This window comes from Pogonomyrmex barbatus, unplaced genomic scaffold, assembly GCF_055798465.1.
Source record: "Pogonomyrmex barbatus isolate J1 unplaced genomic scaffold, ASM5579846v1 scaffold9, whole genome shotgun sequence".
In the NCBI taxonomy this organism is placed as follows: domain Eukaryota; kingdom Metazoa; phylum Arthropoda; class Insecta; order Hymenoptera; family Formicidae; genus Pogonomyrmex; species Pogonomyrmex barbatus.
In genome coordinates this window covers 249,150-270,000 of record NW_028297193.1, presented here as the reverse complement: position 1 = coordinate 270,000, position 20,851 = coordinate 249,150, and the positions used below count along the sequence as shown (strand labels likewise).

The 20,851-nt window shown below is 36.6% G+C and overlaps 1 protein-coding gene across 1 annotated transcript; it reads right to left on the bottom strand.

Annotated features, from left to right (window-relative positions):
• Positions 1–692: 692 nt before the first annotated feature.
• On the bottom strand, positions 693–20,577 carry ich (zinc finger protein ichor; the record flags this gene model as incomplete). The annotated part of the gene is made up of 2 exons (XM_011641625.2): positions 693–5,420; positions 20,445–20,577. Coding segments are annotated over 2 exons (2,616 nt in total), but the record flags the coding sequence as incomplete, so codon positions are not given.
• Between the last annotated feature and the right edge of the window lie 274 nt (positions 20,578–20,851).

Sequence of the window (20,851 nt, the reverse complement as noted above, 5' to 3'; positions counted from 1 at the left end):
TGACCGCCACGATGATTATCCCCTCGAAAATAAATCCCCTTGTCATCCCCGATCATCCCGCTGGCGATGTTCCACGACAATGGTAGCATCGCGGTAACACCGGCAATGGTGTACGTGCGACTTTTTTTGCGATCGAAATACCACGACATACGGATTCATCTCGAATTTAATTACGACGCGAAACGCGGCTCTCGGCAGAAATCGAATCGTAAGATTCCACGGAAGAACGTATTTAGAAGAACGATGTCGAGCAATCAAGTAGATCCCACGAGAAACCGCATTGCATGCGACGTGCGTACCCGGATCTTCATACCTCCTTTACCTTTATTCCGTATTTAAACGTAACGGTAAATTGAAAAAAAAATTAATTATCTATATTCCGTATGCATTTTTTTGCATTAAACTCTTTCGTATTATTGCAACATTACTTCGGATCTCAGGAATGAACATTACGCATTTATCATTACATCTTCTATCAAATTATCTTTTCGATCAAAGAATTTCTGTCCTTGCAAAAATAATGTTTTAACAACTTATTAACCGTGCTACAAATGCATAAAGTGAAAAAAAGGTTTATTGTGGAATTGTTACGCGAAAGTTGGAAAAATGCCTGAAAAATGAAGAGCGAGGAATGATGGATGTTCGGATAAAGAGAAGGATATCGGCACGTGAGAAAAATGACAAGATCGATATTGCGGTAACAATCATTTAATTGAACATCAAGTTTTTATAAATAATGCACATGTACAATGCATATGACTTTATACAAAATATGTTCCGTGATCAGCGGCTACCGCGGCGGAAGCAGCAGCAACGAGAATTCGAGGATCGAGTGACGCATGGGATAAACGAGTCGCGTGAATGTGCGATAAGTGTGTGAGTCCGCGAACTCTCGACGACTAACATCGAGAAAATCGACGAATACTTTTGTGTCCCGATACGATTGTGAGAATTATCGTCGATCCGTCGAAAACTCGCACCTCGTCAACGAGGTACATACGTACATCCTTCGTCGATTCGGTATCCTTAGAGGAAAAAAAAGAGACCCGTACGTAGATCCTTTTATCGCAGGACCATGAGGGGGAAGTGCAATTAAGCATACCTTGTCGTACACATAATATTTTACACACGGTGAAGGATCGATAAACTAATAGAGAGATATAAAGGACAAGGGAGGAAGCTTAAATAAAACGGCTTATCTTACAAGGTACGCGCGATAGGAAAAGTAAAGTATTGAGGGACATAAATAAAGTGGGGAAACGATAGGAAGAGATACGATAGGACGTTGAGGGAACATAAAATAAAAGCGATATAAATAAAAGAAAATTAGAAGCTATTCCTTAGCGCTACATTCGAGTTTAGGTACATCTTGAGCGCGAGCAGCACGCGCCCGACTGCGTTTCAATACGAAATTAATCATTTTCTTTACTTTCTTTTATCCCATGATACACATTGACAATGATTTATATTAAGAATCTTGATATAATTCACCGTATCTATAGAATAAATAAAAATGAAAGAAATTATTAATCTCGTAAAATATTTCTCCACTTGAACATTTGAGATGACAAGATCGGGAATCGAACCGGAGTTCGATTTTTTTTTTTTTGTCTGGCTGAGCACCGACAACTCAAGAAATATATCGAGCAAGTTTCTTTTAAAGAATAAAATTTGTAAGCTTATCTCGCGACATAACAAATTTTATTATATAAAAGACTTTTCGGTGTGTCACAGTGTTCTTAATAGCTCTTTGCGTAAAAAATGAATGTACGATGAAAATGATACAGTAGAGTACAGCCGGTACATAATAACATAATAATCGAATGTAATTACTAAAATAGAAAGAATATATTTACACTTTCATATAAAAAATAGCGCATCGGCAATATTTCTAATTTTTCACAATAACTCACAAGAAAATTATCACATAATATATTTGAAGAAAACAATAATACTTAAAAAAATTCTTTTACTTTTTGTTTCGTCATCAAATATAAATAAATATACATATATATCATTATATATTTATATATTCATATGTTTAAATATACGAAACCTTTTATATACACATACATATACATACGTATGTGTATGTATGTATGTATGTATAAATAAATAAGGTTTCTCTTAAAATTTTGTACCGCGTCTACATGCGGAGTCTGAATTGAAAACGGAATGGGAGAATTTGCAATTGAGAACGAAAGGATAAAATCATGCATTACCGGCGAAACCATCAAAAAGCTTTCCTTCTAACAAGACATATTTGAAGCTTGTCAATGAAGACGTATGAGAAGACATATTAATTCTATCTCATTATTGCACTTACACTTCGAAATCTATTTAGATGATATGTGCGATGCATTCTGGGCATCAGACTTGGGCATTAAATAGGCAATTGGTCATCGATCGAATATCATATTTCGATCGTTAATAGAAGCTAGCCGAGCGTCGTATCTTCAATATGTATATATGCGTAACAAAGCCCGTATCTGCTCGTATAAATAGCGTAATATAATTTTAACACACTGCACTACTGGATTGTAAGCCGAATATCATTGAATGTTGAATAAAATGCAACGATGGAGAGCCACGATTATCTTATACTTTCCATCGTTACTCATCTCGATCGAGATTCAATGACGTTTAGCAAAGATCAAGTAGTTGATTGCTGAAATATTAGTATTACACTTTTAAAAGCATATTGAAAATGCGGACTTTGCAGCACTAGCATCCTGGGATTCCGGTGATAGGAATTTCAGTCACTCAGTCATCATGATCGACACGCTTCATCACGAGTAATCTATTTCAGTGTTAAGTGTCGTCGAAGAGTGTTCTTATTAACATATATTTGTCTTATTCAACTATCATAGACTAACTTTCATTAATAATATATATATATATATATATCTCGATAAATCGAAAACGATAAAAAACGATCTAATCCCTGCCAATTCGTTTGTGAATCTGTTGATGTTTGATAAGATGCGCCTTTTGTCTGAAGGCTTTGCTACACACATCGCATCTGAATGGTTTTTCACCAGTATGCGTACGCAAATGTACCTTAATATTGCTTTTATTTAGGAAACCTCTTTGACAGATATGACACCGATGCACCGGCTTGTCCTTTCCACTCATTAGACCCGATTCCGTTCCGTATGGTAGCGTCGCGGTACCGGCGGCCGGGCCCTTCTTGGAAGGTGGGCCCCCGGAACCCGGCGAGGATCGCGATCTCTTTCTGGGGTGAGAGGGCGCGGCGAAAGACGAGTGCAGAATATCGTCGGGGCTGCAAGACGTGGACACTCGATTGGGCGGGCTGAGCGGCGGGTACGGGCTCGTCGACGAGGGGGTCTCGCCGCAAGACGCGTTCTGAAGATTCGCCGCCGCGTTGCCGGCCTGCAATCTCGCCTGCAGCAGGGGCGCGTACTCCAGTTTACCCTGTGAGAGCAAGTTCTGCAACGCGGAGCCAGCGTGCTGCTGGGGGGTTTGCGTCGAGGGCGTCGTGGTCACGTAAATCTGGTGCGTCGCGAACGAATTAGGCGACGTAGTCTCCTGGGTCTTGGGCGAATGGTTCGTAATCCAATCGGCGATGTCTATCCAGTCCCCTGAGGCGTCTGTCTCTTGCTCGGAGTTGGGACCGTTTCCGTTGCCCGGCACCGTCGTGTCCGCTATCGCGGAACCGATGATCTGCGCTATGTCTTCCATATCCTCGTAGATCGTGTGCTGCGTCGACTGCGGCAATTGCTGTTGCTGCTGCTGTTGCTGCGGTTGCTGATTATGAGGATGATGCTGCGGTTGCTGCTGGTGATTCTGTTGCTGCTGTTTCTGACTCGCCTGCGGACATGGCGTACTCGAGGACACTACGGGCGATTCGAAGAATTCCTGATTGGTCGAAGGTGTGGGAGAAACAGGTCCTACCTCGATCGCCGATCTTTGGCCGGACGAGGCTATCGTGTGATAGTGATGACCGGGGATACCGTTGATTTGAAGGTGTCCCGTGTAATTGGTAAACGGTGGAAGCGGGAGCATTTTCACGTCCGACATCGACTGCTCGGCAGAGACGGTCGCGCCCAGAAGCGATTCCCAGTTCTCTTGAAACGCGACCGTCTGCTTCGCATCTGGAACACCGCCCTCCAAGAATTCCGGCCCGTTTGGCCAAGGCAACAGCAAAGTGTCGATCTCGGTCGGTGAACTACCCACCACGATTCCGGAACCTTGACTGCTGTGCGGTGGCTCGACACCGGATGAAGTCAAGTGCGGCGGCGCCGCCGGGGGACCTGACTGCGTCTCGTATTTCATCTCCGATGCGATGTCCGATATTGGCGAAATGGTGTCCAAATATGGCGGCAGAGCCGCGTGCGATGCGCCGCCGCTGGTGGTGGTGGTGCTTCTTCCCGTGCAGAAGGAGGATTGCTGCTTGAAATTGCCACAATTGCGGACGTTAATTGCGACGGTATCAGCCGCGCTCGTATTTATCGCCGGTTCTTCCCTCAGTTCCGCACCAGATTCCAGGAAGTAACCCGCGCTGTTAACCCTGTAACTCGGTACCACGGGCACCGGCGCTTCCTGTTGCTGGTGCTTATGTTGCTCCTGCGTCACTGTCTGCGGTATAATCCTCCCAGAGGGGAATTCCTTCGGGAAGTTGTTCCTGTCCACGCAAACGTTGTTGCCGCTGATGTTGCCGCCGATGTTGCCGCTGATGTTGCCGACACGACCTTGAGCGTTCGGCAGGACCTTGAGCGTATTTAACGTGGCGTTGTACGCTGCTGACTGAACAAATCGAGACGACGATGAGGATGATCCGCTACACGTCGGCTGTCGTTCCTCCGGACAATCAGAGCACACGCCGTGAAATTCCGTCTTGTTCCCGACGAAATTTCGACGAGACGGCGTCTGCTCGTTGTACAGCACGTTAGCGGCGGCCGGCGCCGCGTTGGTAGCGGCGATGCTACGCGTATTTGTCGACGTGGGCGACGTCGTGAATGTTGTTGCGCACGACCTGGGGAAGAAAACGTTTTCCGAGTACGCGTAACCGGATACCACGGTTGCTCGCGCACTGGCTGTCTGCGCGACCGACGACGACGATCCCAAGGCGTTCGACGGTGAATTTTCAAGAGAGTCTGGTGACGATGGAAGCTTGAAACCGAACGAACTACCTGCTACATTGGTACCACATACGTTCGCATTGGCAACGACTCGATTGTTCGACGACTGGTACACGGAATTGCACAAAACTTGTTTTTGGAGGTTACCCTCGTAATTGGATGATACACCGCGGCATGAGGCTTGATATGGATTATTGTAATACACCCGATCACCGCGCCTCCACGATATCTGATCAGACTCACAAGTCGCAGGCTCCGAAAGCGAGGATAACGATGAATGGCTCTGATTGTTGCAACCACCAGCGAAGCTGTGGTACCCTGGAAACACAAAAAGGACGTCGATTGGTAGCGGCAGATTAGATAAAGGTAAATTGAACAAGGACACTGTAAAGAAATATATCCGCGTGGAAAAATATGCATGCACACTTATATCCTCATTATATTATATCTTCATCTCCGCATTCATACATTTAATATCTTTCTCACATTATATACTATATATACATACATATTTCCTCAAATCCCTCAAATATTATTTTATTGTATTGTACTCTATATAAATCATTCTTATATTCTTAGAAAAGTGAATATAGTATATAAACAATATAGATAATAAATATAAAATAACTTAGATGCGTATAAGATATATGTAAATTACTATTGGAATTACTACTATACTTATACTTGTTAGTACTATTCAAAAGAGAAAAAAAATATCTTATAAATCATGAGACATAAGGTTAGCGCTGTTTTGTTTTTTTTTTGTTTTTTTTTTTTTTTTTTTTTTTGTAAAACAGCGCTAATTAAAAGGAAAGAGAAAGGGGTTAAATTAATTAAATTAATTAAAGAAAGAGATTGGAAGGGGATCTTCCAATCTCGAAACGAGATGTCTTTTCGAAACGAATTCGCCCCCGTAGGGGGAAGGAGGAGAGGAAAATGAATAGGGGCAAATCCGTGAGGCAAGTGAGGTATACCATGCGATCGTGGTGGACGCTGGTACGGTGAATAGGTAGGTAGGTCTGGCTGATACGATCCGACGATCGCACTCGTACACGTGCACGCATACACGCACCCGCACGCGGATGCATCGTGTACGTGGTTGCTCCAACACGTTCACGTATTATGCCTACATATTCCACGCGTAAACAAGTGTCGGTGCGTACGTATACACGTGGCGCGCGTGTATACGTACCGGGTAGGCGCACAGATCCCACTCTTTCCAGAAGAAAGACTTGCTCCGGCTAACTGGGTTAGTGGCACATTAGCCAGCCACGGCCGAGTACATTCAGTCTCGAGCCAAATTGCTGCGTTTAAAAATATATTTTCGTAGCGTTATATATGCGGAACCATGCGGAAGAAACGATGACCAGCCAGAGGGAAAGAGGAAGGAATCTGGCGAGTTATTTTCGCTCGAAAAGTTAATATCAAGCGCTAATATCAATCTCTCATTATATCCTTATTGATGTCCGAAATTTCTTTTAAATTGCATGCGGTCTTATGAAAATTAGCAGAATTGTAAAATAATTTCTTTGAAACGTAAAAATAAATGCAGTTTAAAAAATTTATAAAATATATATATATATATAAAATTATAAATAAAAATTATAAAATTATAATATATGAGAGAAAGGAATTATTAAATGCAGCTAACTGGATTGAGAACTGAATCTAAGGAATAAAATCTTTCTTCAGAGAGATTACTCTTTCCACTGCGCTCTCTCAGCTTTAATTTAATATACTGTAATTTTAGAGATTAATTTTCTCATGATCGTATTAATGTATTTAATACGTAATATTATTCTGCTATATAAATAAATATTAATTAATAAATAAAATAATGTAAAGGGAATTAAAGCAATTCGAGATTGAGCAAATATTCAATGACATCTAAAATTGCAAATTGATAAACTATAAACAAACACATAGACGTACAAAGACGTACAAAGACAACACAAAACATACAAGTATAAATATATTTAATAACACTAGCCTCAGGACTACATACATATGTTCAACATTCCATAAAAATTTCAAATCTGTAGCACTTTCAGAAATTGTATAATTTTGAAATTAATAATGTTAGATTAGAAAAAGAAAGTATATAGAATTCTCTAAACTCTGACATATTGCAATTCAGCAATGTTTCGCATATTATATAATTTACAAATTATACGAATAAACAATCAATGATTTCTTTAGCTATAATATAAATGAATCACTTAGATCTGAGAGATCTGAGAGATCTAAGTGATCGATTTATATTATAGCATTTCTATTAAAATTATTGAGAGATTTAGCCTAGATTTTTCTAACGTATAAGTATGTAGTCGTGCGGTTAATGATAAATATATTGATAGAAATTAAGAATTTGCAGTACGTTGAATGCGGATGACTTCTCCAGTCTGCTCGTGCGGATAAAAATTTGTCATTAAACTGCTATTATTTCCAAAATTCATCATATTCACAGTTTGCTCGCACTTTCTTTCTGAATATCCTCAAAAGACCTCTTCTCTCCTGCGTCTTCTTCCGCTTTGACAGAGCACCAAAAATTGTTCATATGAATATGGCCGTTAAACTTCGTAATCTTCAGTCGATGTCTTAAAACGTTGGCACTTGAAATGACAGCGGAACTCACTTTTGACTTATGGTATAATATATATATATATATATATACCACAGTCTTGATGCATCGAAGAACGATCTGTAATGAATAATAATATCAATACAATTTTCCTTGTTATAAGCCAATATTTTAATTAATAATTATATACATGCATAATATTAAATTGGTGATTATTTGTATATACACTACTGGAAAAATAGAAAGAAAATTGTAAAAATGTAAGCAATATTCAAGCCAAGACAATCTAAGCAAACAATCTGTACAGTTTAATACCTATTATGTAGAAATGTTTATATAAATTCGGCATTTTCAATATAATCGTATAATCTTTTGCAAGTATAATATTCACAATAACTGTATTAGTATTAATATAACATTAGTTAATATAACAATTAGTACTAATATAACATTAGTACTAATTTCATTGTTAAGATTTCCTTTTTAACCAAAAATTAATTATTAATTGCATAAATATACAAATATTTCATAAAAGTGAAATTTATAATTATTTGTTAACTGAAGAGAGTCTGTACGTGAAAGCTGAAACTAAATCTAATACAATTGTGAAATTGTATAATTGAAAAAGAATATACAAACATTTATAATATTTATAACATATGCTTTGGAATAATTGTACAACATATGTGTGCATCAACCCAAAATCCATTTGTTAGATTTTTCTACGAGAAAGCCATTTTATTGTTTTGCTTAATTTTATTCGTCATAGAAATAACCATGTTTCGCTGCAGGTTGGAATAGTATAGTTGCAATATTGCAATGTCGCAACCATAATTTTAATAATTAACCTTAAAACCTTACAATATCTTATGTCTATAATATGTGATTATATGTGAAAGCAAGCATTGAAAGAATAAGGGCAACTGGCAAGAGTAGAAATGGCAAACAATGGCAGAAAAGCAGGGAGTAAACCGTGAGCAAAGTTCAACTATTAGAATCTTGTCAAATAGTTTCATATTTAATATGAAATTAAATAATATGTGTAAAGATATTACACGTAGGTTTATTTTCAATTTTTGAATTTGTTATACGTACACAAAAATAATAAAAAAAGAAATACTTCATATATACATTCTCTAATTTACTGGAGTGCATGATCGTTATATTAGAAGATCAACAATTTACATAAATTTAATTTATTATAAGAAAAATATATAAAGAAAAATAGACAATTTGCAAGAATTTAGTTTATTTAAGTAGCAGAAAAAGCATGTTTAAACTTATGATTATATTAATAATAAATTTATTAACTTAGTAAATTAATTAGAATTTGTTAATAGAAAATAACATTAATAATAATTGATAATGTTAATTATTAAGTTAAATGAATTGTGCAAATAATAATGTGTTTGTGAATTAGCAATATAATGTGTAAGATGAAATTTATTATTTATTGCAGTATAGTATTTATATATTTTTTTATAAGTCTCTAATTTAATTATATTTCAATTGTTGTAATTAATTTGTAATTATGTATTTGTACTTACCTGTACTAAAAAAAACTATAACATATATAATTTAAACATTTCTATCGATGTATTACTTTTCGTGCATTAATTTTGTGTACAAACAAGCACTTAATTATATTTATTACTTATTGTTTAGAAATCAAAATTATGTGCAAATCACAAATTCAAATTTAATAGATTTTCTGTAGTTTATTAATAAAATAAAGGACGAAGATATATCAATATTATCAACTTGCAAAATCTGTCTATGTCTGTGAAAATTTATAACGAATTATTACCGCAAATTATTTACAGTAAGACTGTATCACGAAATTCAAGTTTCAACATTCCATAAGAGATAGAATTAAAACGAAAAGTATAGAATATTGACGAAAAACACGTGAGTAATTAAATGCAATAAGAATCGAAAAGCGCGAAATAACAGATCGAAAGGAGAAATTACCACTACAGACGGGAAGTCTAATAAGAATACAAGATAAAAATACTTTATCCCAATAAGTAACGTGAATAAAATTTCCGAAAATTTATTCGCTTTTCTTTTATTTTTTTATAACAAAGTTATAAACATTTCCTGACTTTGCTATGAGTAAATAAAAAAAAAGACGAATTAAATTTTACTCTTCCGGTTTCTCGATACAGCCACAGCTGCGCGAGAATTAGGCGTTTCCGAATATCCGCACGGAATTGGCAGATCCGCTTGCCGGCTTACTATCATTATCGAAATGGCCCTTACTCATGCGGAAGTAAAGCGCCCTTCATTGCTCGCATCCTGTCGCGAGAAGCTCAAAGTAGGTGTCCTTTCTTCTCTCAGCTTGAGATTGACGTATCCGCGTGGCTGCGCGGTGCACGTTTCATGAGAAACAGCACAAATCGGCCATCGGCCACGCCGTCTTGGCAATCTTACCTGTCGCTTCCTCGAGCGTTCATCGTCATCGTTATCGTCATCGTCATCGTTATCGTCATCGTCATCGTTACCCCCTTCTCGCGAAATCTCTCTCTCTCCTACCACCACTTCGTTCCGTCAGACCAACTTCGAGTCCGTCCTTGTCGTCAGTTAGAGTCCGTCCTTGTCAACGGTAAACGCTTCGGAATAAGCGCTCCCTCCTCCACGACTGCCTCCCCCTCCCGAGGGGGGTCAAGAAGCGGGAGGATAGGGGGTCCTCTCGCCGTGTACCGTTATCCAGACCGGCGCAGCCTGCTCGGCGTGATCGGACGGTGGGCCCGCGCGCGAGGATCGATCGGGCCCACTTTTTAGGTCCTACGACGATGCCTCCGTGGGCTACTTATCAATGGGATCACCGGGTATTCGCGCGATACGACAAATTCGGCCGTACCGATTTGCACGGAGCCGGTATCCACGACGTGCTCGTATGTTTATGGCAAACACGTTCTCCCTGTTTTAAATTTAAAGCGTCATTTAGCCACCACGTGAACATCAAACACTCTCGAGTTTCTCGATCGAAATTTCACCCTTTTTTTTTTTACGGGATTCTATTTCTCGTTTACCACCGCATTTCTCTCTTTAGCAGTTCACAATCTTGCCGCGAAGAGAATCCAAATTTTTCTTCCATTATATTTTCGGTCTATTGTATTTAGAATTTTTATATTTGTTTTGATAGTTTAATCATATCATTCTTTTTTAATATTATTTAGTACTTACGGTTCCTATTTGGCATTACAAAATTTTATGTGAAATATATAGTCACAAATTTCTCTTTTGAATCCCAAAATAGAAATTGCTTATTGTTTATCGTCAAGAAAAACTTAATTCGTATAAAATGTATCGCTATCATGATTCTCTAGAAGAAATTTATAAATCTATAAAGTTCAAGTTTTGGGTAAAAATAGGATTTTAACTCGGATATATAAATTTTTGCAATGAGAATAATAAAATTCTCATGAAATTTTGACGGTAACAATATTTACTTTATATTATTATTATTATCATGATAACAATATATTATGTTATATTACAAATGAATCTTACAAGAAGAAGGTCGAAATGATTACTTCACAGATGTAACCAATTATAATAATAAGATAAGAAATCTTTCAGAATCTCTTGAAAATATACATGTTTCCTTCGATATAGATCTGACACGTCTGACCCATAATATCCGTTTTCTACTTAGTGTTTTGTAGGTTAAAATATTCTTTTATCAAATGAGCACGTTATATCTTTATAGGCTCATTCTTTTCTTGCTATCTTTAGCTTGTAGATTTCTGCAATTTTAGACTAATATTTAATCGACAACTGCAATTTGGAAGATAGGAAATATTTCTCGCCTATAATTCGATTTCTCGATAGTCTCAACAATCTAGAGGGATTTTTCATTAAAAAATAAATAAGTTAGTGTTAATATAATAATTAATACAATATTCCGTGTGTGTGTCACAAAATATTTTTGAGTACAAACTCATCTATTTATTTAAAGTTTATTTCTACAGTATATCTTATATCTCTTTGTGCCAATGTGTATTGTGTGCGTTTTGGAATAAATTCCTTAGTTTGTTCTCTTAGGAGAAGGACCCGGGAGATGGTTAATGTCTTCCAGGAAGCTCCCAGCACGAGGGGCAGTCCCGGAAACATCCGAAACATCCGTCCATCGGTGCGTACAGTCACGCGTACGTATACACACCGCGCGTGCACACGCATTTCGTTGACGTATGCGTGCACGCAAGGGGGTACCCGCATCCCATCCGTCCGTTCGTTCGTCCTCATCGGGGGCCGGGAGAGCCCCCCCCCCTCCCTCCGAGAGACTACCACTGCCGCCGTTCGCGAATATCCGTGCCGTGACTACAAGCCGAAACCATACCGCGCTCGCGCCTCGAGCCGCGCTCAGTGGGGCGATCGAAGTAGGCCGGAGCACCGTTACAGCCGGCTGCACGGCCGAAGCCTACGCAAATCGACTAGATTTTGCCCGAATGGCTTTCCTTTTCGTTGTGAAAAATGGCGCGTGCGAGCCGCGGTTTCCGCGACGACCCACTTCTGCGCGAGCGACCATGCGTGCGATTTTCCTCGCGCGACTCCTGGACCTGTCTCGCGCGCTCGACAATTATGAGGCGTCGCGAGGCGTCGTGGCGTCCTCCTATTCTTCAACGCGGCGCGTTTACATTTTCATTTACGCGTCTTTATACTCGTACATTTTACATCTGCACTCTTTTCTGCTAATACTCGAAGCCTTCTTCTTCGAAGTTTACACTCTCGAGTCGCGATTTATCTTTGACCAATTCGAAATACACGACGTGCTCGACTTTTGATGGATCTCCCGACGACGCGCGACGACGATTTTCCGCACGCCGAAAAGCTCGATCGTTTCGCAGCCTACCGGAAGAAATGCGGCGCGGCGCACTTCTTCACCGACACACCGGCACACTTGTCCGCGCGATGACTATGCCCGGCTAAACTATATCGGCACGTATACTGGGGAACGGAAGTAGGTCGAGGCACCGTTACTGGATGGAGCCGAGAAGCTCGGGAGGCCTACGCAAGACCAGTCAGATTTTGCTAAGCGTTCGTCAGCCGGCCAGCCCGAATGGCTTTCCTTTTCGTTACGAAAAATGGCGCGTGCGAAACGCGGTTCCCCGTGAATGACCCACATCGGGCCCAAACGAGTCACGCTCGCGCGCGAGAGCTTCTTCGTCCTCGCTCGCGCGCTCGCTCGCATGGCTCGCCTCCGTCGACCGTGGGCGACCGGTTGGGAACCGCTCGATACCCATGACCCACACCGTAGCACGCAGAACCAGACGCGACCAAACGTGAAATTCATTTCCATACTTCCGTGTCCGGCTGTACGCGGAATGGATCTTTTCGCCTCGTTACGCAGCCGCGACGGACAATTGCGTTCATTTGCGTCCCCGATTAATTCCATTCTCTAAAACGTTGTTTTTTTTTTCTTTTATAAATAATAAATGTTGAATACAATTGGCGTTATGACCTTAGTCCACAGAGAGAGATTACTTTCTTTTATCAGTAAAAACTCCGTCAATGAGATCTTGTCTATCCCCAATTATATTGCAATTGTCAATCAACTGTCGATTTGTAATTAAATTTTGTAACGCAACAATTACAAACAGAAACGACAAAATGAAAGGTTTGTTATTCGTAAAAAAAATATATTTTAGTTTACAAGACACTAAGTAGAATACAAACGTTTGAGTCAGACGTATTAGATATAAAAGAAAAATATAACAGATATTATATTATGACAGATTGAGAAATGTCATTATTATACCTAATCATTCTAATTAGTCGTTAACTTGTTGCTAACAAAATCTTTTGGTATTTCGAAATGATCGAGATGATTATCATATCATCATATATCTAATATATGTACGCGGTAGTTTTTTTCACATTAATTTCTTATAAAAACAGAAAAGTCAAATGAGGATACTGTCCTTGGACTATCTTATAACGGTGTATTGGAGCGCGGTTATATTTAGCTGGTTCATTAGTGACCCCATAAATGTCGATTGTCATTATGTGGGCACGCAGGAAATGTCACGAGAGAATTACATTTCTCATCGTTGGCTTTCGAAATGCATCTATATCGATAAAATATCGAATATCCGAGTATTATGATTAGACCTAAGTTTATATAAATCCAATTATAAAACCAAATGGAATTTGATCATCGATAATATAATAAAATAACTGGTGCTACGATTGGGCCACGAGAGAAGAACAATCTTTATCAATTTTTTATGTTTCAATAGTTCCACTCAGATTCGTTAGACGTATCATAAATGATTTTTAACCTTACAAATAACTCGTGATAATGATCCTATAAATATATTATCACATGTATATAGATATATTGTATATATAATATAAAATATTGTTGACATTATATTTTATTAAAATTTCGAGAACGATAGAAAGGACAACAGAGAACGATATCTTTTTCCTTTTCTGTTAAACAATTTTCATAATTTAAGCTTAATGAGATATAAGGTCAAAATGTTATTAAATACTTAAATTATAATAATTTTATATGTATAAATTACCAATTTTACTTTATGAAGATTTCTATAAAAATTAAAATAAAAAGAAATATTAAAATAAAAAGAAAAAGGAGAAGAATTATTATAACCAAAAAGATGATATGAAAAAAAAAAAATCTGTATCTCATGTCTTTGTAGATTGATCATTATATGTATTTCGATAAATAAGATAATATTATACGATTCAGTATAGCTTTTTCTCGAATTAAAATTGATCCAAAAAATATCAGTGATAGTGTTTTAAAGCGAGCAATATAATCGAGAAAACTCGAAAAAAAGATTCTCGCTGAAAAATAATCGCATCATCTGTCGTTGAAACGTATGTCTGAATCAGAATGCACCGATAGGAAACAGATCGAAAGATACTAGATACATAGATGCGTGTGCGAAGCAAGCTGACATTGCTTTACGATCGGAGAAAGTGCGACGACCCTTAAGGTAAAGGTTAAAAACGACGAAGAGACAGGACTGTGTCGAGGAAATGCGCGCGGACTGGAGAACATTCGCATACTGCGGTCGAGCCCGAAACAACACTGGTTTGTCGGCATTTCATGGCACTTTCGCCGGCAAGGACAAGTCGCGTACGCGCCAAGTCCGAGCGCGTTATCAGAAAAGCTTTCGAAGGCCGCGGGTGTTCGGTGTCGGGCTGAGCAAATCGGCAAATCAAAAGAATAATTTAGGCGAGAAAATTAAGACGTCTAACTAACGCCGAGAAATTGACGATTATCAGTCGTTAATACAATCGAGAAGGTGTTTCGGATATTTTTTTCTTCATCGCTTCCAGTTTAGAGTTTAGAGCGACGATTTGTCGCCGTTCGAGATAAAATATATAGATGTAAAAAAATACGACGAGTCGTATTTTTTTCAAGACGGGTGGAACGAAATATCGTCGATACATCGGTTTATGCATTCCTATATATGGGCGATCGTGGCGATCAACACGGATGACCAACGCAGATTCGTGCGATGGTCGTCTCCTCATAGCGATCGACCGGCTCCGATGAGCGACCGTGGATGCGGCTCGCTGGTATAGCTATAGGTATATTCTACGGAACCGACACGACGAGTCGGAAGACCTCCCTACCTTCGACTCGGAGTACCGGTTAATGTGGTACACTGACCTACTCTCTAGCCACCGCGCGGCAACCAGCAAGAATATCCCACCACACTGTTGTTCTGTCATCCTTCTCTCGCCAGCCGGCTACTTTTTCTCTCTCTTGTCTTTCCTCTCTCTTTCCTTGTCTCTCTCCCGCATTCCCTTTCCGCTTCTATTTCTCACCGTTTCTTTCTTGTATTCACCCTCACATTCTCTGCCTCTCTTTCTCTTGTTTTTATAAATTTATCTCCTTTTAATAAAATAATATCTATAATATATATAAATAATAAAATAATTTGTACACAATTGTTCTACAAATAACACCGTTTTTATTAATGTTACGTTCCGAGATTAGATTCATTCATGCTGGCGTTTTGTAAAATGCCAGCATGTACGCCAGCATGTGAAGCATAAACTAAAAGATTTTTAATAATTATGTATGTTTTCTTTTTTTTTTTTTTTTTTTTTTTTTCAAAGAAAACTATTACAAACACCGTGAAAGTTATATATGAAGGAATATAGATCCAGTTTTACGACATGCAGATATTTAATTGTATTAATGTGTACCGTATCATATGGATTATTTCTTACACCTATGCTTTCAATTATTCAAATAATTTACTAATATTAATTAATTACATTTACTGGAAATGACAATACTATTCCAAATGGCTTGCGATCGCATCTCTTTCAAGTTCCATTTCTAATATTACAAAATGCCTACGTAAACAGTTTACGATTTACGATACAAATACAAAAAAATAAAGCATGTTCAACATATGTTGAGACATTTTCGGTATTAGCACTCTATTGATTCCAATACGAGGAATGTTCCCAATATTTGATTTACACGGGGAATGTCCCAATATTTTATTTTCCAAGTTTTCATGTCCTAAATTATAAAGAGCCATATGCAGATATTTTACAAAATTGTCGATTTGAAGGAATTTGAAAGAGATGATTGTATGAGCTGTAATGATTAAGTGGCACAAACAAATTTAATAAAAATTAAATTCATGAATTATTTAAATAATAAATAAGATTTAAATAAATATATAAACTGTTCATAAAATTTTACTTTTTAATACATTTACGATATAACATTAAATGTAAAAGTAAAGAATATCTTTTACATGTGGCAAACATATTTTGAGACATACAAGTTCAATGTGTTGTAGTTTAGTTGCGAAATAAAACAGAAATAAAGACATCGTTTTTGCTTCAACCTTGCGATGAAAAACACAAGTTTGGAAACCTTGCAGGAAAATGTAATACATTCGACATTCTTTCGACAAATGTTTCCCTTCTCATTTATTTGACATAATTTTCAATCATCCCGAATTTCTATAGTAATAAGCTAACTTGAGGATGCTGCAATCATTGATTTATAAGGGTTATCGATATTAAAGAAACAAAATTAACGTAAAAATGTTCAAAAACTTTGTAAAGATTTTTATCTGTTATGAAAACTGGATAAAATCCTTATCATTGTTGTCAATTAATAATCTAGAAATGAACTTGTTAGTTTGAGAAATTTTTTAACACAATTCCAATATTGTCAAGTACAAGAACTGTATGACCAGCCATCAATATTTTATACGAGGATACAATCTCGAGATCTACGTGGTGAACACCATCAATTTCTTACAATTAATCGAGCGGAGAGGTAACGTCCCCCATCGAAATCGAGCCGCTGAAGAAGAGAAGGAGTCGTTGCATAAAAAGCACACGCCACTAGAAATCGACGACTTGACACTGAGACTGTCGCGAGCCAATCGCGGGTTGGCATCGAGGAGCAACGAACCGCATTGCAAGATGTCTACAACTCCTCGAGCAACAAGTCAGAGCCCCACTAGCGAACGGGCGAGGAAGTCGTTCCAGAGAAATTTCACCGCAAACTTAACAGCCTCCGTCTTCGTAATGTACATATTTTACACATCGTCGCTGTCGATGCCCAAATATCATTGTTGATAATAACCAATTGGCTCTCGCATTGAGAATCGGGAAACACTGCGAATACACTACGGAGACGAATCGAGTCGTACAGTGAACTTCCGTTTGATAATTTCCGTTAGATAATTCTCGAATGCTCTTTGTTGATGACTTTGTCTCATGAAATTTTTTTTATATTAATTTTTAAAATATATATTTATAAAATAAATATATATCCCTCACAAATTATTATAATAAAATAAAATTAATATATTATAAATGTATTAATATATAATATATTTATGATATATTTATAATTATATTTTATATAATTTATAAAATTATATATAATTTATGCAAATATATAATATGCAAATTTGAGTGAGGGGGGGAGGAGGTGAGGATGAAAAAAGAGAGCAGCAATGCTTTATAAAATTATAAGACTGTGTTACAGCGATATATAAATCTCAGAATTCATTGAAGTATATTGTAGAATTTATGAAAAAATTAATTTCTTAGTCTTGATTGAAAATGCTTTCGAATAAGATTAGCGTGAAAACTTTATACAAAATAAGTTATAAGAAATATGAGCGTGTGTGTCTGTATTAAAAGAAAATATAAAGATAAGATCTCTCAAACAACTCTTAATTTTCTAGAAAAATATATTATCTAATTGTTTTCAAGACAAATGTCCTAAAATATTTTTCCACAAAATATTTTATGTTCTTGTTTTTTTTTCTCAAGAGATATTTTAGTTCAAGTAGACGATTCACGACAATTGAAATAAATAAGCTTTACGTTCAGGATTTATTACTTCCGAATACCTGTATTTTAAATACCTATAAAATTTAAGAAACACAATAAATTTAAGAAAATTTATGTCAGTGATGTGAATCTTTTTGTTGCCAGAAAACAAAACCTTTTGATGATATAATTCGCTTTTTCATGCCACTTTTTGAACTCTGTTAGAATATCTTTTACTGGACTATAATACGGACCGCTCGTACAGGTAAAAGACTACACTAACTTAGCTTAACTGAAAGCTGACATCATTCGAAAATAACTTTAATTTTTTGACTTTGTAATTTTATAAAGTGTAATATAACTTTACATAATTCTTTATATAACTATTGATATAATGTCGATTAATGTCGAAATTTCAAAAACCTTATTTAAAAATAATTAACATATTTTATTAAAATATAAATAAAGTATAAACTTTTATATATAAATAAAGATTAATTTTTATTTAAATAAAAAACCATTATAAAAAGACCTTACATGCACACACACACACACACACACACACACACACACACACACACACACACACACACACACGAATTCGATCGTGCAACTGAGTTCAATAGAAAATTTCTAAAAAACTCTAGAAATTAATTATAAAATGTATTATTTTCCACACACAAATTGTGTCATGCGCGTTTCTCTCTCTCTCTCTCTCTCTCTCTCTCTCTTAAATTTTTAATTTTAGAGATTCTATTTTTTCGATTTAAAGATTCTAGAGGAATTTCTTTCTGCTGTAAGAATTTCCAAATACATTTAAATATAAACTTGACCTTGTCTCAACGCGTGATTTACGATATCGGGAAATGCGATGTATATTTCGATCGATTCGACACCGTCGCAAAATTATTGACTCGGGCGCACAGATAGACGACTACTTATCGTGAGTGGCGAACGAAGTTCTATCGTTAGAAAGCGTGGTAATTCGAGTGACGTATGTGGCACAAGAAGTACTAGACGACAAACGATTCGTAAAATCATGAAACTTTACTACATCACCAAGGTTTATTGATATCCCAAAATTTCAAATTCTCTACTATTTCGCCAAATTCTTAAAACTCTTTCTATATCATTATTATCCAAACTTCAAATCAATATTTATGTATATATTTATGTGTAATTAATATACAAATAAACCAACGAAACAAATGACCTAAATAATATATTTCTTCTCACAAAAATTTTAATAGAGAAAAATATAAACAAAAATATACAAATCAACATATTAGTCCATAACATGATATTCAAATTATAATTTGTTTAATATATTACAATAATTCGTAACATAAGAGAGAGAGAGAGAGAGAGAGAGAGAGAGAGAGAGAGAGAGATTCGAATTATAATCTATTTAATCCCTTATAATTAATTATAATTCAATCACAATATTTTTCTCTAAGTAGCGATTCACAGCATCTTTAATAAAAGAGAAGATATAAATAATAGTCAAAACTGATATCGCTTACAGCGAATTTTGTACGAGAAACATACATATTTCGAATATTTTTACGCGATATATTCGTGTCTGTTGATTTATGCAATATAGAATTGTTTTTCTCTCTACACTTTGTTTAAACGTTTCTAAAATCTAACGAATTTATATCTAGATGAACATATAAAATATATATAACAACACATACATAACACTTATAATATTTACATAGAAAAAAACATTTTTATTAAAATATCTACAAATCTATACAGATCCGAATATAATTTTGTTAGAATTATCAAAATAATTATGTACGATGTTCATCAAATTATTTGCTAAAGTAAATAAAATTTTTGCAATATTATCATCATACTTAAGTGTCCTATACTATTAATAATTTTAATAGTCCAAGATTATTTTCAAATATCTATACCTGACTAAATTTTTAGATACTTCAGCAGGATTGTTTTTTCTATGTAAATAAATTATAAAAAAGTAATATTTAAATATTACTTACGTTTGAATTTATATACAGAATTTTCCTGACTCGCTGATACGATCGAAAAGAGGATCATTAAAAATTATTATTAAGACAAATTCGACAATTTACATCGCATGAATAAACATATTATCAAGTTGCTGATTTTCAAACTTTTTTTTTTAAATTATGCTCTGTATGCAAATATTTTATTTTTTATCTTCGATCTTTTTTTAAGAAAAAAAAAGAGAGAGAATAATTATAATCTTTTCGGTCGTATCACCGGTTCGGAAGCACCCTGTACAAAACATACGTGCTGGATCTTTAATCTTTATGAATATGCAGAAATGTGTAAAAATATATTGTATAAAATGTGCGCAAGCAATTTTGTATTAAATAAATAAAAAAATTGTTGCGCATATTCTATACAGAATAAGAACGCGTACGAAGAGAGCAGCATATATCCCCGATCCGGGATGTAAGACTTACGTATGAGTAGCTTGGTATCCAGAATGATTTCGTTGTTGGACCTCTCCTCTGCACGCAAGGCTTCCTCTTGTAAATCTATCCAACGAGAAACGCACACTCTACCATTCGAGATGGCTCGGCTTGCCCCGACAACGAGATTTTAGAGATTTTAACACTTTTATCAGACTCGCGCGATTCACCTTTTCACGGTGGAGTAAAAATGGAGTGCGCGGAGCATTCAACAACGGAACCAAACGGCGAGGCTCTTTACCGCAATCGGGCGGGACAAGTCGCGATACTGTACCGACGACGATTTCGATTCATCAAAATTCGTGAAAATTCGTCCGAGAGGATCGATACGTTAGGAACGGATTCACTTCCTTTCTTATTCTTCGCTCTTCCTTGTTTCCCTGTCCGTCAAACTGCAG